General features: G+C 42.8%; 1 protein-coding gene across 3 annotated transcripts in view; it reads left to right on the forward strand.

Moving 5' to 3' along the window:
• The window catches only part of Cntnap2 (contactin associated protein 2), a 2084252-nt gene that overhangs the window by 1882259 nt on the left and 177987 nt on the right, over positions 1 to 24006 (forward strand). For all 3 annotated transcript variants that reach the window (XR_012908553.1, XR_012908554.1, XM_075953824.1), the window contains exons 19-20: positions 10222 to 10458; positions 23228 to 23361. Coding sequence is in view for 1 of the 3 variants with exons in the window: in XM_075953824.1 (XP_075809939.1) it covers positions 10222 to 10458; positions 23228 to 23361 (371 nt within the window). In the remaining 2 variants the exon portion in view is untranslated. The remainder of the gene's footprint in view (positions 1 to 10221; positions 10459 to 23227; positions 23362 to 24006) is intronic.

Raw genomic sequence — 24006 nt, forward strand, 5'->3', positions numbered from 1 at the left:
TCTCAGAGTTGTTTTGATTTGCATTTCTCTGATGACTAAGGATGTTGAGCATTTTCTTAAGTGTCTTTCAGTCATTTTAGATTCCTCTGTTGAGAGTTCTCTGTTTAGGTCTGTACTCCATTTTTTTTATTGGATTATTTGTTCTTTTGATGACCAATTTCTTGAGCTCTTTATATATTTTAGAGATCAGTATGGGGTTATGAAGATATTTTCCCGTTCTGTAGGCTGTTGGTTTGTCTTGTTGACCATGTCCTTTTCTTTACAGAAGCTTCTTAGTTTCAGGAGATCACATTTGTTAATTGTTACTCTCAGTGTCTGTGCTGCTGGGGTTATATTTAGGAAGTGGTCTCCTGTGCCAATGTGTTCAAGTGTACTTTCTCTTCTATAAGTTTCAGTGTATTTGGGTTGATGTTGAGGTCTTTGATCCATTTGGACTTGAGTTTTGTGATAGATATGGATCTATTTTCATTCTTCTACATGTTGATATCCAGTTATGCCAGCACCAAAAATCTTCATTAGTTAGGGTTCTCTACAGTAGCAGAATTTATAGAATAAATCTCCCCCTTCTCTCCCCCGCGACACTAAATATGTGTATAATGTATGGGGATTTGAATGACTTACAAGTTCTGCTTCAACTAATCCAAAACATGGTGTCTATGAATGGAAAGCCTCAGTCCATGAGGCTGGATGTCTCACCTGGTCTTTAGCATATGCAGGAATCCTGATGAAGTAGGCCCTAGTGCCAGTGAAGGAATGGACTTGCTCACAAGGTGAGAACTAGAAGGCAAAGAAAAAAAGCTTCCTTCATCCATGTCCTTATGTAGGCTTCCAGAGGAAGGTGTGGTCCAGATTAGATTAGGTTTTAAGATCTGGATTAAAAGTGTGCCTTCTTATCTCAAGAATTTTCCCACTTCAAATTAAGCAGAAATCCTTCACATTTGGGCCCTCCCTTTTTAGGTTTTGGTTAATTCCAGATGCAGTGTAGTTCAAAACCAAGAATAAACATCATAACTCAATTAAGATAATTCAGCACCAGGAAAATTACTACTGTTTTCCCAAAAGGGACCGCTCATGTGGAATTCAAGTGACGATGGGGAGAGGAATCCAGGTCCTGACCCAGTTATGTTCCAGGAAATGTCCTTTAAGTTCCTCAAGGAGAGGAGCTGGAAGCCCAGGCTTGACCTGTCCTGTTCTTCAAAGGCATCCTTGTACAGCCCTAGAACACAGGCATTTTAAGGAAGGGAAGAATCACAGTTACAGCTGCAGAGACTGAAAGTTCCAGTGCAAGGCAAGCTATGGAAGGAAGAAGACAGGGAGGTGGCGGCTCAGTTCCACTGGGAGGAAACTATTCCCTCCTCCTAAGCCCAGGCTTTGTAGAGATTCTTCTGTTGTTGTCTTACATTTGCTCTAATTGATCATGTCACCTGATCTTTGCTCTAAAGCCTAGAATCTTATCTGCATCTGTCCCTGCATGCAGACAAGACTGTAACAACTGCAAAATCAAAGGAGTGGCACGTAGAGAGAGGTTTACAATGAAATGCCAATACATGCCAGTGCCCCTCCTGCTGACATAACCAGGTAGACACTGGGAAGCTTGCGGGTTTTGATGAGGACCCCTCTCCTCATCAGTGGCACTGCAGGTCAGCTCTGGCTTCACTGAGATCACTAGCAAAGGAAGCATTACAATTGCCCCCTTGAGATGTAAAGTACCATGTGACAAGGTAGAGGTATTTTGGCTTTGGTGGGATCTGTGAATCCAAAGCTACTTCCTCCTGTCAAAAGAATATAAGCTGAATTCTTCTACAGGCTGGAATCGTGAAGTGTGATCTACCTTAAATATTAGCTCCTTACATAGTATCGTGTCTCCTCCCTAAGGTGTTAATGTAATTGAGCCCATCAATGTCCTCCCCAGAATGCCTCCCCTCAGGAAAGTGAATTCATTTAAAAACACAATAGCTCATGGGAAGAATAATAATCCCACTAATGAGACACTGGACTTACACTTCCTAGGAAGTCCTCCCTCCATGCAGCAGTTTCTATAGAGCGCCACGGCCAACCCTGCCTGCTTCCTGATCTCCAACTCAAACCAGAAAAATTTACTTTTCCCCTTCCTACTTCTTTTTTCTTTTTTGTTTTTCTTTCTTTTTTCTTTTTTTTGTGACAGAGTTTTTCTGTATAACAGTACTAGTTGTCCTGACACTTGCTTTGTAGACAAGGCTGGTCTCAAATGCATTGAGATCTGCCTGTCTCTGCCTCCACAGTGCTGAGATTAAAGGCATATGCTACCACCATCCAGCTCCCCTTCCTTTTTCATCTTCAAATGCCAGAGAAAATCCTTTGCATGCTTGGGTGACCTGCTGAACTGTCTCACTGTTTCTCTGAAACACACACACACACTCACATACACATATACACACATACACACACGCACGCACATACTTGTACACACACACACACACTCACAAGTACTGCAAAATCACTAATACCGGTCTTAGCATCAGGAGTGTCCTGAGCCTGCCTCCGAAGATGCTGATGGAAAACTGCAGTTGGCCGTTAGTGTGTGGAGAGAGATGTAGAAAGACATGGAGGACAAGGGTGAAGCACAGCACAAAACCTGTGCAGATGACATCATGACCCTCCGACATGCTGTGATTTGTACATGAGGAGCTTGCTGTAAGGATCCACAGGGCAGGTGCTGTCATTTGCAGGACTGAGCCAGCCAACTGCATGACTCCAGGGACAGCCCCAGGGAGCCTGGGATGGATGTTTAATATAAATTGTGTTATGTGAGATATGGCCCCTGTGTGCACAGAAATGTTCGATTTATTAGGCCATAGTTTAATAAGGCTCTGTTTAACCTGGAAACAATCTGTTCATGGTACGCAGGTTGTGCTTTAAACGGGTATGTCATACAACTCCTACCCTCTCCTCTCAGTGCTCTCAGGGTCGTGGGAATGCAGGACTAAGGCTGAGTGGTGGAGCTTCCTGAGTCTGGCTCAAAGAAAATGGACACAGGACACTGTATATTCCATGTGCAGAATTGCTCTTTTCCATGTTGAGGGTAGGGGAGTTACTAGATCAACATGTCTACATAAGGAACATAAGGATAGCTTATCATTGTTAGGCCATGGATGACAGGGGAATTCTTCATGATGGTCAGTAATGCATGTGCCCCACCTGCCTCAGGATTGACAGGAAAACCCACGACTGGGGCAGGACAGGCCTCCTAAAAGGGGGACCGTATTCACTCGGTGGCCACTGACATGATTCCTGTTGCTTTGTGTTTGCTGAGGATTTTCTGTTTAATGCAGGTCATGAGGCCCTCGATAAGCAAATGCATTGATTTTTTTTTCTAGACCCTTCTAGAACTGGTTGGCCCTGTATAGATCTGTGTTTATGATTATTAGCTAGATGTTGTATAGTGCAAGAATCCTAAACTCTAGTCAGATGGAAAGAAGATTCTGGCTCAAGCAGATGAACTTATGTGTGATGACTGTGAACATGGATTCTGAGCTCAACTGGCTGCTGGGACCTTGTGTGCTGCACCCACAGTTCCATCCTGACCAGTGTCTGAAACCTTTCCAAGATGATTTGGGGTGTGTGTGTGTGTGTGTGTGTGTGTGTGTGTGGTGTGTGGTGTGTATATATGTGTGTGTGTGTGTGTGTGTGTGTGTGTGGTGTGTGTGTGTGTGTGTGTGTGTGTGGTGTGTGGTGTGTATATATGTGTGTGTGTGCACGCACGCACGCATGTTGCCTATGTCTTTATTTCTGTTTGTACTTCTTCTTGGATCCAGAATTCAACTTCAAGGTTCTCTGCCCATTGGCCTACCAGTGTGAGTTTGAGAAACAGTCTCTCACCAATTGTGGAGCTCGTCAGTCCTCCTAGACTCCATCCTGAGAATCTCAAGAGTCAGGATCACCACTGTGTGCTAGTGCTGCTGACATTATATGCTGGTGCTGGGACACTAACTTAGGTCCTCACAGTTGTCTGACAAGTACTCTGCCAACTGAGGAATCCCCCAACACAATCCCTAGTTCCAGTTTCTTAGCCCCAATGTTCACCATGAATGTCACTCGCTGGGGCTCTCATGAACTGGATGTTCCTCAGAATGTGGAAGCCCATATCCCATTCCCCAGGGCAGAGGTTAAGTGGTATCTGTCAATATGTGCCAATGTGACTTTGACCTGTGCCCTGACAAAAGATGACAACCCAAGATGAAGAACACTAAGAAATTTTCGGCCTGTTGGTCAGAACAGTCACCAAAATGCTAGAGGTTTGGCTGTGTGGAGTCAGTACGTCTCCTCCCCTTCTCATTTTTACCAGGGATTGTCTCTTCTGAGGCTCTCAGGGCCTCTGTTTCTAGTCTCTCTGAGCTTTAGATATTGAAGGTGACCATGGTGTGCTTGATACTTCTTATCCTGTGATATCGTTTCTGACACCTTTCTCAGTGTGTCTGTCTATATGAGGGACCTATGCTACACAACGTAAGTTGAGAGCATCCACAGTAATTGCAAATCCAGAGGAGATCTTTCTTCCCTTCGGGACACCAGGTCTTTTTGTGGGCTAACCCTTCTGTATGCTGTGAATATGTATTCCTCTCATTGGGTGATGAAAAGGCTGATTTGGCCAATAGCAAGGCAGAATAAGGCTAGGTGGGAAAGTCAAACAGAGGTACAGAGAGAAAGAAGGGTGGAGTCATATGAGACAGAAATCAGCACCCAAGACACAACACACAAGTGGACAGGTAAAGCCACAGCCACAGGGCAATACATAGATTAAAAGAAGTGGGTTAATTTAAATGTAAGAGATATTTAGTAATAAGCTTGAGCTATAAGCCAAAAATTTGTAATTAATATAACCTTCTGAGTTATTATTATTATTATCATTGTATTTCGAGACAGAGTTTCTCTGTGTAACATTCCTAACTGTACTGGAACTAATTCTTTGTAGTCCAGGCTGGCTTTGAGCTCAGGGAGATCTGCCTCCTGAGTGCTGGGATTAAAGGCGTGCACTACCACCTCCCAGCCTGAGTGCTTATTTCAAAGCTGCTGCTTGATGGTGCAGTCCAAAGAAACTTCCTGTTGAAGTTGCTGCCTCAGGCCTGCTCCAGTTGAGGTAGCTGGCTCAAGTCTGATCTGGCAGAGGTCACTAGCTCAGGCCTGTTCCCACAGAAGTTCCTGTCTTGGTCCTGCTCCCTCAGAAGTCCCTAGCTTGGGTCTGTTCCCGAGGAGGTTCCTGGCTTGGGCCTGGTCCCACAGAGGTCTCTCTCTTGGGCTTGCTTCCTTGGAGATCCCTGACTCACGCCCAGACCCACAGAGGTCTCTGTCTCCCATTTGTTTTTTCAAATGACCGTATGAACTTTGTTAAAGACTAAGAAATAAAACAAGGTCACCTGTTGACTTGATGGTTCCTGGAACCTTTCTGATCTGAAACCATCCTAAGAGGGTACAATGTATTTGAATTTTGAGAAATGTGGCATAAATCAGAAACTATAATTCATAACATATGAAACAATACTTAGATATAAACTTGGCCACTTTTCTATCAAAAATGAATAAGAATTTCTTATTAGTAGAAAAACTGGAATCATGGCTAAAGAGACGCCTCAATGGATAAAGCCCTTGTCATGAAATCCTGTTGACCTGAGTTCAGATCCTCGGAAGTCATGTAAAAGCCAAATACAGTAGGACATACATCTCTCTAGTCCCAGCGTGATCCTAGCAGGAGTTAGGAGGCAGAGGAAAAATAATGAACTAAAACTCACAGGCCAGTCAGTCCGGTGCATGCATCAGTGAACAACAACAACAAAAAAAAACCAGTTTCAAACAAAGTGGAAGGCATGGACAGACACCCAACATTATCTTCTGACCTATACAAGCCTACCACAGCACACACACACACACACACACACACACACACACACACACACGAGAGAGAGAGAGAGAGAGAGAGAGAGAGAGAGAGAGAGAGAGAGAGATATTGATTCAAGCATTCTAAATGCTTTTGGATAATTTAGTGAAGAAAATGACGCTATTTGGGCATTGTTAAATTAGGATTCTTTTAGTTATTCGTTTAGAAGGGATGGAGATGTTACTTAAGAGATAATAATGTATCCGATTTGGCATTTTCTTAAACCAGTCTGAAACGACGAAATGACAGCAGTAAATCTGCCACTTGGAACCTTAAATGATTTACATTGCTCTGGGGCCTCAGTCTAACAGTTGGTTTATGATGTGGTTTCAGGGTAACACATTTAAGCCTGGTTTGTTCCTTCCTCCGAAGCTGACATGAATCCATAAAGCTTTTAAAATGATGACTCTAAAATATACAAAAGAATTCTCGGAGGCATGTTTTCAGATTGTTTATGTAAGGCCTTTAGATTTCTGACTTTCCCTCCACGATCTTCTGTGGAATGCTGTGTCAGGGTTAGCGAATGAATATGTAACGCCACCCAGGCAAGGATCGCTCAGCCACCTGCCATCCAGGACCATTCTGATTCACCTTTTACTCCAAATATCTTAAATGTTGTATGCATATCACATGGGAGCTTAGGGTAACTGCTGATTGTCTAGGCCCACTGAGTCAGAACCTCGGAGTGTGATTCTAGACCCCAGACTGGGGAATCAGTGTGTTAATGGGTTCAAATGGGGTGATTAGAGAAATGACAGGGGCTAGCTCTACTCCTCATCGACTTCAGATCCTAGTTCTGGGAAAAGGATGCCGGGGAGATCCTGACACATAGAAGCTCAAGCTTTTCAAAGGGATTGCTGCATTGCTGTAGGTTAAGGGCCACGGTGACTTGCCCTGTGTGACTGGCCTCTGCTATTCCAACCCTCCCTCCCAAGCCCTCAGCCTCGAATTGCAAAATCCTGGTATGTCTTTGGCTGCATAGCCTGCTTTCCAGCCTGCCTCTGTTTTGCTTGAATCCTATGGATTCTGCTTCTCTCTTCAGCCTATCCTACCACATTCCCCTCTTCTCTCTCATAAACCAGAGCCTGTTCTTAAAGGATGCCCTCCATCATTTGACAAAGCTCTCTATGCAAATAGATCCTCTCGGAGGATTTGCTCCAGGCAGTGTGTCCCACTTTCTCTGTTCTGTGAAGCATTATTCCAGAGGCCTGCCCTGGGAGCAACTATCTGCTCCCGAGATTTTTAACTCCAGAGGGTGGAGAGCTCTCCTTGTAATCCAACGCCCATCCTGAAACAGGATGGAAGCCTCAGGGGCCTCAAGGGGAACCACGGATGCATAAGGAGTATGTGGACTGTGCTGAGTGGGTATGATGTGGCCTGAAAGCTCCCTGGTTGTGGCAAGTTCTCCACTCTGGTGTCCATTCTGGAATCTTCATGATCCCACCTTTACATAGCTATCATCTCTGGTTCTTTGGAGTCAAGCGTGAATGTCTTTTTCCACAGGAAGTCTTCCTTGGCCCTAGACACAGAGCAGTTTTCACTGTGTTTCAGGGACCCTGTGTACCTGTGCATTTCTACTAGCCTGAGTATGCAAATCCTCAATGTCAAGAGCTCTGTAAGAGCAAAGATTGAAACTTCAGTATCCAATACCATCTGTGCCACACAGTCAATGTTCAATAGGTGTTTGCTGGAACAATGAGCTACTAAGCTAAACGGTAAGATGAGGCCCTCCCCTCATGCCTTCCATGGGCATTTTAACACCCACCGTGCTGTGCCGAGAAAGGAAGTGTCTCTTCCCACAGGTGTCAGACTCGCTGCCATGCAGCAAGGTCCCCCAGGGACAGACTGCGTTTACTCATCTTTGCATCCCTGCAAGCATGTAGCAGTTAGCATGAATAACATATATGTTCATTCTGTGTCTCCAAATAAGGATACCTTTGAATTTTGACCAAGGCAATCCTGAACTATAAGATGTCCTCCAACATTGCTATCTTTTATGTACACTAGATGTCCTAAGTACACCTCCCATCACTTGACAATGCCATATATACCTTCAAACACATCATTGGCAAATGTCCTTGTGGCAAAAACGCCAGAAAAAAATAATGCTTCCTGTGCTGAGAATCTAGAGTCACTGGGTTCTTCACAACTGAGTAAGAACCAGTGAGCTCTGTAGAGATGTCCCCTGTGGGCTGACACTGGATTACGGCATCTGTGCAGTAGCAAGCAGTGATGGTTCAAGGGAATGTCTGCCATCCATAACAGACAGTAGTGGGCAGTCTTGAAACTGCAGTGATCTCATTTTTACTAAGCACTAATATTTCCAGGATCCTGGCACTAGGTCACCTATACATAGTTATTTGATCTTCACAGTGCACAAAGAAGGAAACAGAGAGTTTCGAGTCATTGACACAAGTTAGTGCATTTGACCAGACTGAAAGTCTCTCCGGGGCATGTGACACCACACTTCTGTAATTACTTATTCAGGAATAAGAAATGCCAGAGTTTTCAGGTGAAAGCATGTCACTAAAAACTAAAGTACTAGAGCTGACAAGATGGCTCGGCAGGGAAAGGTGCTCTCTGACAGGCCCAGTGACCTGAGTTCCGTCCTGGGGCCTGATGGAGGAAGGTCATTGGCTAATAAGGAACTGCCTTGGCCCATTTTATTGGTTAGAACATAGGTGGGAGGAGTAAACAGAACAGAACGCTGGGAGGAAGAGGAAGTGAGCTCAGACTCGACAGCTCTCCGCTCAGGAGCAGACGCCTCAGAGAGATGCCATGCCCCAGCTCCGACCCAGGATGGACTTAGGCTAGAATCTTCCTGGTAAGACCGGTGCTCACAGATTATTAGAGATGGGTTGATCGGGATATCAGAATTAGCCAGTAAGGGCTAGAGCTAAAGGGCCAAGCAGTGATTAAAAGAATACAGTGTCTGTGTAATTATTTCATGGCATAAGCTAGCCGAGCAGGCGGCTGGGGTGTTGGGGACGCAGCCCCGCCACCGCTCCTTATTACTACAGGGACCCACACGGTAGAAGGAAAAAACCTATTCCCACAAGTTGCCGTCTGATCTCTACATATGCACTGTGCTACTCAAGATACTGTCTCCCCCTCAGCACACACACACACACACACACACACACACACACGCGCATGCGCGCTCTCACACACACACAATAAATAAATAAATAAATAAATAAAACCATGGTATGTGGTGGTGACACTGGCTTGTAATCTTAGCCCTCGGAGGCTAAATCAGGAAGACAGAAAGTTTGAGAAAAGCCTGTCTCAGAAAATAATAATAATAATACTAACTTTTAAAAACATGTCATGTACTATTAATTACAGCATGGAGTAGTGTTTTATGAAGTAAGTTGTGGACGAATTTAGATGGGTGTCCAGAGCTGCAGGAAGAGTGGGGTGCATTGACAATGAGATTTGAGAAATACTTTGGGGATGTGGCATGAAAAAAGCCAGAAAGCGGTGGCACTGAAGCCCAAGGGATCTTTAGGCTGCCTCATCCTTCACGTGACTTCTGGTGATTTCGAGACTGTGCTCGGCAGACAGTGGGGAATCCACAAAAGGACTCGCCTGCCAGGACCTGATTACATGCCAATTAGCTCTGATTAGACTGTGGGAAAGGGCTGACTCAGAGAGCCAGGGATCTTATGAATCATTTCTTAGTAATAAGGACAGTAATGCTAATAGGTCCTGTTTATTGAGTACTAATTACTCTCTGCAGCCGATAGAGGGTGGTTAAGAACTTCTAGGAAGGCAGGTCAAAACCCACAGAAATGAAGTTGAAACCCGGTCTCTCTAACATCCTATCTGGTGATTTGAATTCCTCAAATTTTCCCAAGTCTTAGAACTTATTGAGGGCTTTGCTATTTGGATATTCAAATCACATTTGGTCTCAAGGACTATTTCTCTTTGGACTTCTTTTCAAAGTTTGTATTATAATGTGGCCCTTATTTTCAGGAGTCTCTTCAGCCAGAAAGCCAAAGATATTAGATATTATTTCTCTTTCTAATATGATGCTAGTTCCTTAACTTTTAGTCCTTGTTTTGTTTCTAGGTAGTGTCTTGCTATGTAGCCCAGCCTGGCCTTGAACAGCAACTCTTCCTGCCTCGGCTTCCTGAGGCTGGGATTCCAGGCATACACCTCCACATTAACTTTTTTATTACTAATTTTATTTTAATTTTACATGGCATATTTTTTATGACAACAGTTCAACCTGAATTCAAAGCATAGCTGGCCTAGACCCCAGATCTCTTGCATCATTTTTCAAGTTTGCCTTTCCTTCTCAACAGATGTTGGTGCCTTTTTTGAAGAGGGCATGTGGCTGCGCTATAACTTCCAGGCACCGGTGGTCACTGCTAGAGACTCAGGCAGCAAGGCTGAGAATTCTGCAGAGCAGCAGCCCTCGTCTCCAGACCTGGCCCAGGAGCAGATCCACTTCAGCTTCAGCACCACCAAGGCTCCCTGCATCCTCCTCTACGTCAGCTCCCTCACAACTGACTTCCTAGCTGTGCTGGTCAAGCCCACAGGTAAGGACAAGCGTCCTTAGCCTTCTACCTTCTGACAGTAGTCAGACCAAAGATGCTAGAGTCAGAATTGCTCTCAGCTGACAATTAATTTCCCATGAGATGTTGAGCAAATCATCTGCTTCCTTTGAACCTCATTGCCATCTGGAAGTCAGAAGAACAACTTTTCCATTGAGAGCTTATAGTAACAATTTGATGGAACACACAGGCTCTTTTCATATTATATGAACATGAGATGAATTTAAATGTAGAATGATTCTGTTTGTTCCTGTCAAGTAAATACCTTTGCTACTGTGCTGTCTTAGCATGCTCTGAGGTAGTGAAATTTATCATAGGTTAATGAATGAATTGCCCTGATTTATGATAATGTATCACATCAATAGATTCCAGTGAAATGTAGAAAATATCTATGAAAGTAGAAAATCAGAAATGCATCCATCCCTAAAGCCTCCCTGAACTTTACACTCACAAATACATCCATGGAGAGATAGTTGCTGGGAGCACAGGGGATGTTTTCATTTGTGAATTCCTGAACTTGGGAATCTAGTTAGGCCTGAAGTACATAAAAGTACATAAACCTCTTTTTTAGATCAGGAGCTAGGGTGCTGATACAGGTGTGCACACATGTCCAGGTCAGAAGACAACCTCCGGTATTGGTCTTCACCTTGCCTCTTTATTGAGACAGGGTCTCTTATTGTTCACCATTACGTATGCCTGGTTAGACCAAGAAATTTCCAGGATTCTTCTGCCTCTGCCTCCCATCTCACCATCACCATGCTGGAATTACAGACATAAGCTTCTGGATCCAACCTTCCATGGGTTTTGAAAACCTAGACTTAGGCAGGTGTGAGTCTGGGACCTTAGAGGGAGTAGGTATGAGCCAGGACCTCTGTGTGTTCAGACATTGGTCTGGGACATCAAAGGGAATAGAGAGGATCCTGAAACCTCTATGGGTCCAGACATGAGTCTGGGACCTTAGAGGGAGTAGGTATGAGCCAGGACCTCTGTGTGTTCAGACATTGGTCTGGGACATCAAAGGGAAAAGGGAGGATCCTGAAACCTCTATGGGTCCAGACATGAGTCTGGGACCTCTGAGAGGTCCTCTGTGGTTCTGGGCATACCTGAGCCTGGGAACTCTGAGGCAGTAGACAGGAGCCAGAGAGCTTTGTAGGACCAACTCCAATCCAGGGACCTCTGCAAGAGTGGATCCAGACCAGGATTTACAGAAACAAGTCAAAGCCAGAAACCTAGGCCAAAGTAGGTCTGAGACAGCAAACTCCAAGGAAGCAGAGCAAAGCCCTGGGAGTGCTAAGCTATCTCCAAGAACATGAGGTCCTAGCTAGAGCACTAAGACACCAAAAAGAGATCAAGGGGATACAAATCAGAAAAGAAGTCAAACTCTCACTGTTTGCTGATAATATGATAGTTTACATAAGTGATCCCAAAAATTCTACCAAGGAATTCTACAACTCATAAACACTTTCAATAATATAGAAGGATACAAGATAAGTTCAAAAAAATCAGTAGCCTTCCTGTACACAGATGATACAAGGGCTAGTGAAGAAATCAGAGAAACAACACCCTTCACAATAGCCACAAATACCTTAAAATATCTTGGAGTAACTCTAACCAAACAAGTGGAATACTTGTATGACAAGAACTTTAAATCTTTGAAGAAAGAAATTGAAGAAGACACCAGAAAGTGGAAAGATCTCCCATGCTCTTGGGTAGGCAGAATTAACACAGTAAAAATGACAATCTTACCAAAAGCAATCTACAGATTCAACATAATGCCCATCAAAATCCTAGCAAAATTCTTCACAGACATCGAAAGAATGGTACTCAACTTCATATGGAAAAGCAAAACCCCAGGATAGCCAAAACAATCCTGTACAATAAAAGAGCTTCTGGAGGCATCACAATTCTTGACTTCAAACTCTACTACAGAGCTACAATATTGAAAACAGAGAGACCAATGGAACCAAATAGAAGATCTGGATATCAATCCACACATCTTCCAACACCTGATTTTTGACTAAGAAGCAAAAAATGTCAAATGGAAAAAAGAAAGCATACTTAACAACTGGTGTTGGCATAACTGGATATCAATAAGTAGAAGAATGAAAATAGATCCATATCTATCACCATGCACAAAACTCAAAGACCTCAACATAAAGCTAGCCACACTGAACCTTATAGAAAAAAAATGGGAAGTACACTTGAACACATGAGCACAAGAGACTACTTCCTAAATATAACCCCAGTAGCACAGACACTGAGAGAAACAATAAATGGGACCTCCTGAAACTAAGAAGCTTCTGTAAAGAAAAGGACATGGTCAACAAGACAAAATGACAGCCTACAGAATGAGAAAAGATCTTCACTAACCCCACATTAGACAGAAGTCTGATCTCCAAAATATACAAAGGACTCAAGAAATTGGTCATCAAAAAAACAAATAATCCAATAAAAAAAATGGAGTACAGACCTAAACAGAGAACTCTCAACAGAAGGATCTAAAATGACTGAAAGACACTTAAGGAAATGTTCAAAATCCTTAGTCATCAGAGAAATGCAAATCAAAACAACTCTGAGATTCTATCTTACACCTGTAAGAACGGCCAAGATCAAAAACACTGATGACAACTTATGCCGGAGAGGTTGTGGTATAAAGGGAACACTTCTACATTGCTGGTGAGAATGCAAGCTGGTACAGCCCCTTTGAATGTCAGTGTGGCGATTTCTCAGAAAATTAGGAAACAACCTTCCTCAAGACCCAGTAATACCACTTTTGGGTATATATCTAAAAGATGCTCAATTGTGCCACAAGAACATATACTCAACTATATTCATAGTAGCACTGTTTGCCATAGCCAGAACCTGGAAACAACCTAAATGCCCCACAACCAAAGAATGGATAAGGAAAATGTCTTACATTTACACAATGGAGTACTACACAGCAGAAAAAAATAACGACACCTTGAATTTTGCAGGAAAATGGCTGGAGTTAGAAAACATTATTTCTAGTGAGGTAACCCAGACACAGAAAGACAATTGTCCCATATACTCACTCATAGGTGGTTTTTAAACATAAAGTAAAGAATGCCAGCCTACAAACCATAATCCTAGAGAACTTAGACAACAATACGGACACTAAGAGAGACTTACGTAGATCTAATCTACATGAGAAGTAGATTAAATAGAAAAAGACAAGATCTCCTAAGTAAATTGGGAGCATGGGGACCTTGGGGGAGGATTGAAGGGGGGAGGGGAGAAGCAGGAAGGGGAGCAGAGAAAAATGTAGAGCTCAATAAATATCAATAAAAAATCTTTTAAAAAATAAATAGATAAAAATAAAAAAATGTAACATTTCATGATGTATAACAACCTAAATGCCCCTCGACTGAAGAATGGATAGGATAATATGTTACATTTACACAATGGAGTACTACACAGCAGAAAAAAATAACGACATCTTGAATTTTGCAGGAAAATTAATGGAGCTAGAAAACATTATTTTGAGTGAGGTAACCCAGACACAGAAAGACGATTATCACATGTACTCACTCTTAAGTGGTTTTCAATAATAAAGCAAATGAGCCTACAAATCACAATCCGAGAGAACTTAGACAACAATGAAGACACTAAGAGAGACTTACATAGGTCTAATCTACATGGGAATTAGAAAAAGACAAGAACTCCTGAGTAAATTGGGAGCATGAGGACCTTGGGAGAGGGTTGAATGGGGAGGGGAAAAGCAGGAAGGGGAGCAGAGAAAAATATAGAGCTCAATAAAAATTAATTTTAAAAAAGAAAAGAAAATCCAGACTTGGGTTGCTAGTGCTTAACCCACTGGAGTTATCTTCCCAGTCTTTTGAAGTCATCTTTTTAAATCCTTTATTAAATCTATTCTTTGAAAATTTCCTACACAAATAATATATTCTGAGTACTGGCATCTCCCATATCTCCCTTTCACCCCTTCTAACAGCCACGCTACCACCCACTTCATCTCTACAAATCCCTTTTCCCTATCCATACCATTTTGTTTGATAGCCACTAAGTTTAACTAGGTCTATCTGTGCGACCTAGAGTTTGCATCTATCCATGGGAACATAGCGGGCTCATCAATGGTGACAAACTGAAGATAATGCCTGCCCCTCATCCAGAATCCATTAGTAGGCTATAGTTCACCAAAGAGGGATAGGCAAGTGGGCTCCTCCTGCTATATGATTGACTGTTGACAGGCCCTCCCGGCCCTCTTGTTTATCCTCTGTACACTAAGCCAAAGGATCCAAGTGAGAATATGCAAATGACTTTGGCATTCAGCAACACTCTATAAAGATTCTTACTAGAACAAAAGTATACAAATAAACACGCTGCACATGGAGGAATCTATTTTCTCTCTCTCTAAAACCTGCATATATGTGTGTGTGTGTGTGTGTGTGTGTGTGTTTTAAGAACATTGTTTTTTTAAATACAAGTGTTTTAGGTGTAACTCTTTAACTCGCTTCCTATGGAATGTGTGAGTTTAAAGTACAGGAGTTTTCTCCCCTATTGGCCATCTCTTCTTGCCCTTTAATGGATGTTCAAGGTTGATACCTTGAAAGTGTCAAAAATCTGATGATCATGTAAAACCTCTGTCACTTCCTTACTAAAATTTGCTTCCCAGCTATAAATGTGGTGATTCACATGTGTATTGCCTATGTCCACATTACATGCATGGTGCTCCTGTGGGGGCATTTATCATGTGAAAGAGAATCATTTGATCTCTTTCAATATTGATCAGTATCAATAGTTGGAATATAGTATTAGTGTTGAAACATCATAGAGAATAAGATTTTCTTCTATGAGAGCCAAAATATTACAACTGTAGAGCTAAATATTTGGAAAAATATTGAATTTTCAAATACACTCTCTGGGCAATATACTGTAAGTTTTAAAAAATGAAAGAAAATTATGTGTCCCAGAGTCCCAGAATTTCCTCTTTCAGAATTTATTAATGAAAAAAGCCCCAAATCAGCATCTTCAGCAAGAATATATTTATTGTAGTGTTGCTTATAAAAATATAAAAGTAAAGTAAAGGAATCTAAAAGAGAGCCATTGGTTTACAATCTACTATGTACCCATTAAAATAGTGTTTGTGAAATATCATTAAAGACATAGGGGCAGTTCATATAAGGTTACACTAAGAGAAGGCAAGATATAGCCTTAAATATATAATATCAACTTAGCTCTATAAAACAAACACGAATAGGCCAGAAGAGCAACAATGTGAGCACAGACTGTGGTTAGATGTGCATGATTTGTTTCTCCTGAGTGATACCATTTTGTGCTTGTCAGATGCTCACTTTGAGTACATGTCGCTTTTCTAATAAAAAATAAATAAATACATCAGTAAAACCAGAAAGCAGGAGCTCAAGAGAGAAGAATACTCAATCCCCATGCTTCAGGGGTTCAAGCAATTACTGGCCTGGATCAGACTCAGTGGGTTTTTTAATCCATTGTTGTTCTCCCTTGTGTACCAGCCTCCTAGTGGACAGACAGTCTGTGGCTTCTCATGTCTCACAAGAGGAGGCTGTCATCTTGAAAGTGTCAAGAATCTGATGAGCATGTACTACTGGACATGATGCTGTCTGCTTCTCTGTTACTTCCTTGCTAAAATTTGCTTTCCAGTTATATACATGGTAATTCACATGCATATTGCCTATGTCCACATTGCATGCATGGTGCTCCTGTGGGGGCATTTATCATGTGAAAGAGCTTCATTTGATTGATTCTACCATAATGGCTGCCAGTTAATGGTGCTCACCTGTGCACAACTCTCCTAAGTGCTTTGGATGCATTGATTCTGATGAGCTTCACAATACGATGGGTTAGATACAATTCTCCTCCTTTTCTCTGGATGGAAAGGCTGGGGTACAGAAATATCATGAGTTTTGCATAATTAGCTGGTAAAGGGTATGTGCGGGTGGTCTCTGGATGCAGGTGTCTGAATTCAGGTGGGAATTCTCCATTGCAGACACCCTCAAAACAGGCTGGATGTAGTTGGAAATCAAAACCAGATAGTTTCTTTGTGGGTTTGGGAAAATTATCCTTAAAGTATTGGGGGAAATGCAATCTTTCCACACTCCAAATACCACTATCTGTTTGTTAACTGAAATTTACAATAAATAAAAAAGTTCAAAGAAAGCTTTAAGGAAAAAAATAGTAAGATCTATTGTATTAGTTAGGGTTTCTATTGCTGTGAAGAGACACCATAATCACAGCAACTCTTATAAGGGAAAACATTTAACTGGGGGGCCTTACAGTTTCAGAAGTTTTGTCCATTATCATTATGGCAGTACATAGCAGACATGGTGCTAGAGAAGGTGCTGAGAGTCCTACATCTTGATCCACAGGCAACAGGAAGTGAACTGTCTTACTAGGTATAGCTTGAGCATAGGAGACCACAAAGCCCACCCCCATAATGACACCCTTCTCCAACAAGAACATGACTATTCCAACAAAGTCACACTTCTTAATAATGCCACTCCCTTTGGGGACCATTTTTTTCAAACCACCGCATTTATAGATGCCAATGTGTGGGGTAGGGGGTACTACACAAACAATTTAAAAGTCTTAAGTAAATATCCTGGCTTCATCAGACTTCACATATCTAAAGCTCTTTCTCTGTTTCTCAGGGTCAGCCTCCCTGAACCCTCCTTGTCCTGACAGCCACCACTTCTGCCTCTCAGAGTCTGTGTTCTGATCCCTAACTGATTGTCTGTCTTCCCTGCTCTTGTGGGCCATCCAGGTAAATGAATTCCATAGAGCCTACCTTCATGGTGACCCGCGACCTTTGCTCCAACCACTGCTCTCCAAACCAAACCTCTTCTATCTCAGGCTTCCTGGTATTTTCCACATTGTGACACCACAGAAAGTGAACTCACAAGAATGGCACAGAGGAAATGACAGGGTTGAGTTTGCAGTCCCCTCACCAGAGACACCAGCTGTCCCACCTCTTGTGTATCTGCTGAGGAATGATGGGAGTCGTGCCCCTGCTACCTGTCAGTCTCAGATTTCTTCATTTTCCCTATGTCAGTGGCATATGCCCTTCCTACCTAGGCAGGGAGGCCTGCCCTTACAAAGTATGAATGTTTAGTAGGGATATTGTATTGTGGCCCTATTAAGCATCATTAGATCTTTCTTTCTCTCTGTCTCTGTCTCTCTGTCTGTCTGTCTGTCTCTGTCTCTGTCTCTGTCTCTCTCTCTCTCTCTCTCTCTCTCTCTCTCACACACACACACACACACACACACTAAAAACATGGGAGACAAATCCTATAACCTTCCAGTTGAGATGCACCAGACTTCTTGGAGAAGACCTATCTGGATTCAAATTCTGACCCTCCCTTTTGCTGCTGCCTTAGATAAACTGCGCGTAGCTTTTATTTGTGTTTCCTGATCTGTAAAATGGCATTCTCCACTAATGGCTTACTGTACAGAGGAGTGACCTGTTGAGTCTAAAACCTCTGCATGTAAGATAAGGTGTCTGATCTACTTCTCTACTGCTGTGACAAAGCATCACAAATGGACCAAGGGGTTGGAAAGAAGTTATCATGTGTGTCTTCCAGCTCCAAAGGCAAAGGGGTCTGTCATCATCATCACGGCAGCAGGCAGGTTGCTGAGCATTAGCTGAGAGCTGATATCCCGATCCACAAACAGGAAGCAGAGAGAGAGCACATTGGGAACGGAAGCTCAAAAGACCCCCACCCCTCAGTAACACACCTCCTTCAGCAAGGTCCACCACGCCTTCTAATCTTTCCCAAACAATTCCAACTGGGGGCCAAGTATTAAGACATATGAACCTATTCGCATCAGCCCACCGCATCAGGGTTAGTAGGTACTTGAGCCAGAGTCTACCAATTCAGTCAACCTAGCCTTCACATCTCTTACTCTACTGTTTGAAGAAACAAGCTTACAAAGCCTCTGGGGCCATCTGTGCTCAGCTCTCATGCTCACACTCCCTGACCTCATCCCCCTCACTTCCCTCTGTGGTATACACCAGGTACCTTCCATTATACACCCTGACCAACGCTTACCTCCTGATAACTTCTGGCTTCAAATTCCAATTACATTCATTTTCAGTTTCATTTATTTGGCACGTAATGCATTGTTATCTGTCCCTGTTATAAATATGCCCTGTCTTTCCAGAGAGATGTGAAGCCCCCAGCACTACATTTTCTGCCTACAGTCAGTGCCCTGTAAGTGCTTGCTGATGGTAGTGGTGATGTTCGGGAGATAGTAAATCTGTTAAGCATGTGATTTGCTACAGCCAATAAAAGAGCAATTCCTTATAATGGCTTTAATTCACTTGTAAGATGAGCATGAGAAAAAAGAAGGGAACTGTCTCCCTATTTGAATAATATTTTACTTTAGTGGTAAATATTAACATTCTCCCTACCATCACTTAGTGGTCCTCTTCTGCTGTTACTCGAAAGGAATAAATGAATCATTTAAATGTTATTTTAATGTTATTACTCAAATGTTGCTGTGATTGTTTATAGATAGTCACAACCTATACATTTAGAGTTTTAGCTCATCCCTTTTTCTCAGGGCAAATAATTTCTGTTAATATTATGTGAAACACATACAAGAATTTTAAATCATATTTACAAAGCCCAAAGAATTCATAAAAAAGGAACAAAGATGAAAATAACTTAATCTAGGTGGCAAATATAAAGGAGCCATTGATGAACAGTAGGAGAGACACTTTGGGATTTTGCATTATTACCAGCTCCTCTGACCTCCAACCCACAGAGGAAGCTGTTTTTCTTTCACTTGTCCCTGTGTCCCTAGATCCACACAAAGCACTTAACCCATGCAGGGGATTTGGGACAGTTGTCAGTTTGGGATTCAACTCTGTACCTGGAGTCCGACAGACAGCTCACATGGGGGCTTGAAGGAAGGTGTGCTTTGCATAGGCACTGAATAGATTTGCTCCCAGGAAATGAATAAATGAATGGTCAATCTATACCAATGCATATCTAAGATATCTAATGTCTAAACTGGATGCCATATCACCCGCAGTGCATGCTGGGTATGGCAGCATGTATTTCTACTCTCAGTACCAGGTAGGCAGAGGTGAGAGGATCCTGGTGCTTGCTACCCAACCAGTCAGGCCAAGTAAGTGAGCTTCAAATTCAGTGAGAGTGTCTGCCTTAAAAATTAAGATGGAAAGCAACTGAAGAAGACTCTCGATGTCATTCCCTGTCCTTCACATGCTAGAACACACGTGTGCAAATGCACAGAAATACACACACCACCCAAGACAACTTGATTTTTCTGCATGTTACCAAGCTCCTGATTGATTATACCCTTAAATACAAATAATAATTATTTCTCACACTAGTAGGATGAAGGGGAGGTCAGGGAATCACTGAGGGGAGGAGCGGACAGCTTGGCAAAGAGCAGCTTTCTCCACGGCACTGAGGTAGGAAGGGAATGGGGTTTTCTAGAGAATAGGAGGGTTCCAAGGTAGTTTGGATGAAAGAGAGAAAGTGTCAGGATGTGCAAATACAGCATCAAGCACAGCTCCCAGAGGACAGGACTCCACAGCGACATTAGGAACATAAACTTTCACCCTGTGAGCGACTGCGAGGCACTGAGGGGTTTTAAGTGAGGCAGCGAAAGAATCAATTATGTGTTTTGAAAGATCTCTCTGTTTGCAAAGAAAATATTGGTAAGAAAGCACAAAAGCAAGACCCATAAACATTCAGGAAGTACCCACTAGCCAGGCAGTGATCTAAGCAGTGGTTATAAAGTCCCAAGAAGCAGAAATGAAAATTCTTGCTCTCATGGAGCTCTCGCTAAAACAAGAGAAAACAGACAAATGAATGAAACGGAATCTAGAATGTGCTGCATGGTGAGAACCGCCGTGGGGGTGGAGCATAAGGCAAAAAAAGAAGAGCTGGCCAGGAAAAGGAGTGAGCAATTCCCCCTCTTCTGGAGAAGTCACGGGAACCATCACTAGGCATATGACCTAAGAGCAAATAGTTGAATGAGAGAGTAGACAGAACAGCCCTGAGTGTTAAAGTCCTGGGACAAGAACTCTCTGGGCTTCTGGGGAAGCAGCTAGAAGGCTGATGTGTCCAGGCGAGGGGTGAGTAGGGACAGAAGTGGGAAAGTAGGCTAAAGGTGACAGAGGAAGTTCATGGAAGGCATAGGGGGTCACGAATTCGCATAGGATGCGAATTTTCACTTTGAGAGTGATAGGAAGTCCCTGCTACATTATGAACCGAGATTCACTCTGACCGCTGTGTGGAACTGATGGGGGCAAAGGATAGGCTGGCATAGGAGAATGCTGGGGTGAGAACTGAAAGAGAAGGTAGTGTGGAGGCTGCTACAAGCATCCAGACAAAGGAGGCTCTGAGGGTAGAAATGGAATAAACAAAACGTGGTAAGAGTCAGGGGCTGACTTCAAAATCAAGCCAAAAATTTCTTACAGTGCATGAAATACTGGAAAGGGAATTGCTAGGGTTATGGCAAGAATAACTAGAAGCCTGAAATGCCCATTCACCAAAGGGCATAAAACAATCATGAGACTGAGTCAGTGCCATGTCTAAGGTGCCAAAGAGACATCCAAGCAGAAATATCGAGTTGCATGTTGGAAAGACTCAGATCAGGACAGAAGTTTGGTTGGATTACAGATTTGGGGTCTGATGTGCCTGCACCTTAAACAAAGCCTAGTACTGAATACAATGACCATGGGGATGAATGTGGGCCCAGAACAAAGGGTGGTGAAGGACTGTACCAGTGGAGAGGCCAGAAATGAGTGAAGTAGTCCAAGTAGTAGATGCTGGACGTCTGGTGCAGATCTCAGGTTCAGGAGAAAGGCACACATCTGTGCTGGGTGCTCTTGCAGAGGTCTTCAGGCCCCAGAGAGGGCAGCTTCAGGGCGGTCTGCAGATGGAAAATGTAGTAGATGCTGGACGTCTGGTGCAGATCTCAGGTTCAGGACAAAGGCACACATCTGTGCTGGGTGCTCTTGCAGAGGCCTTCAGGCCCCAGAGAGGGCAGCTTCAGGGCAGTCTGCAGATGGAAAATGCACGGCTCTGGTGATGGGAAAGGCACAGGACCACAGAGAGAGGACCATCTCCTCTAATGCCATCTGTGTGGCTCCTGAGATGGAAAAGAAATAGGTAATGTAGGCACATTTAGAAGACAAACATTGTAAGTTCTTGGTAGAAATATCATAGCAAAGAAATTTTGATAAAATGTGAGGATAAAAATTTAAAATCAGGCACACCTTTAATGGCAGCACTTGGGAGGTAGACACAGGCAGATCTCTGAGTTCTAGGCCAGCCTGGTTCCAGGACAGCCAGGGATACAAAGAGAAAAAAAAAAACCTCAACAAAAGTAGTTTATTGAATTTTATTCAGGAAACAAAAATAAGATGTAATTATTTCTTAATTATACTAACTTTCAGCTCTAGGGAAACTGTTTACATTTTAAATGGCATGTGCTAGAATGCCTAAATATGGAAGGGGCGCTTTAAACCACCACGCTCATTTATGTGCCTGTGTTAAACGTGTGCATGAGGAATGGCTGGAGCAGAGACTGCCAAGACGGTTAGAATGGTTAGCGTTCTCTAGACAGTGACGTTTCATGTAAGGTTTTACGGTGTATTTTTAGTTATGTGTATATGTAGTAATAAGTATGGGCGTGTGTGAGTGCAGTTCCTGCCAAGTGCAGAAGAGGGCGTCAGATTCCCTGGGGTTGGAGGCACAGGTGATTATAAGCCACCCAGTTTGGGTGCTGGGAACCAAACTCAGGACCTCTCCAAGAACAGCACATATTCTTATCAACCAAACCACCTTCCTTGTCCCTTATTCCTTTCTTTTGCCTGTTTACAGTTTTGATTACTATCATTTTTATTTTATAATTTAAACTAGAACATCAGTTCTTTGAAAGAAAAATGAGAGACAACAAAGAATCCACTGGTGACGTGTTCATCAAACTCTTGCTAGAGACTGCTGGACCCATCCTAAACCTTTGAGATGTCAAGTATTATTAAGTGCATGAAACCAATTTAAATTTAAAATGAAAAAAATTAATGTTTATAAATTATAAATAAGATCACAAGTAAGAAATAAAAATTGTCTTCACTTTGTTGGGGGAAGTGAAAAGAGAAAGTGAGCCATCAATGGGCTCAGGACACCTGGGACATCCATCTTGTCCTTAGATTGCATCTGATTAATCCTGAACCCTGAATACGATTCATTACCTTGTCCCTTTGGTCTCAGTGAGGCCACTCAAAATCCCATGCACTTATTTTTTGCAAATTATGTTTATTTTTAATAAGACTCATGATTCCTTTATACGCCAAATGTCAGACTCTACTGATTGGGGTGAGATAGTCCCTGCATTCCAGATTTATTTTTTATTGCATGTAGCATTTTGTGGGCTTATAGGCATCCCCACCATACTATATGGTATTTGTCCTCGTTCTTCATTTTTGAGCGCCATCCCCACTCAGAACATTTATACCATCTGCTGCTTCAACTTGATGATAATGGTCACTGGTGTCTGTCATTGGCAAACGTGAACATGTGTCGTTCTGGCATGATTAGCCTAGGCCTCTGGGTGGTGGATCCAAATTCACGACTGAAATGGCAGCTGTGGGCATGGAAGGGGCTGGGTCTATGTGAAGCCTCAGCTGCAGCAGTGGGTGAGGTGACCCTGAAATAGACCTTCAGTGAAAAATCACTGGGCCTCTTTCCTGTTGCTCCCGTAGGAAACTTGCAGATCCGGTACAACCTGGGAGGAACCAAAGAGCCATACAATATCGACGTGGACCACAGGAGCATAGCCAATGGACAACCCCACAGCGTCAACATCACCCGGCACGAGAAGACCATAATCCTCAAGGTACTGATATGTGTAGACAATTACAGCACAATATTAAGATAATGTTATAGTCTCGCCACCTTATACTGTTTGGCCATTTCTTCTGGGAGAAGGTTTTTTTCTGGTTTTGTTTCTTAAACTGTGGATCAAACCTAGGGCTTTGCACGTGCTAAGTCAAGTTCTCTGCCACTGAGATATATCCCTAGTCATCTTTTTAATTTGTAGCAGAATCTCATTAAGTTGCCCAGGCTAAGGACTGAGGAGATGACTCAGTCATTAAGAACATTTGCTGCTCTTCTGGAGGATATGAGTTCAGTTCCTGCATCCACATTGGCTTCAGAATTGCCTGTAGCTCTAGCTTCTGGAATCCACACATGTGAAACACACACAAACACACACAGATATACACATGCTAAATAATAATAATAATATTCCCCTGGTTTGCCCTGAGCTTGTGATTTCCCTGCCTTGGCCTCCCAAGTAGACATGCACCATGATTCTTTTTGGGAAGTGGGGCAGGTGGAATAGACAATTAATATTATACTTTCTACTCTAAATGTTTAACTTATGAAGTATAAATGTATACACAGCTATCACTTGTTATTCGTGAGGAATTTGTTCCCGAATTCTTCAGAGATACCCAAATCTGAAGATGGTCAAGTCCAT

This window comes from Microtus pennsylvanicus, chromosome 19, assembly GCF_037038515.1.
Source record: "Microtus pennsylvanicus isolate mMicPen1 chromosome 19, mMicPen1.hap1, whole genome shotgun sequence".
Classification (NCBI taxonomy): Eukaryota; Metazoa; Chordata; class Mammalia; order Rodentia; family Cricetidae; genus Microtus; species Microtus pennsylvanicus.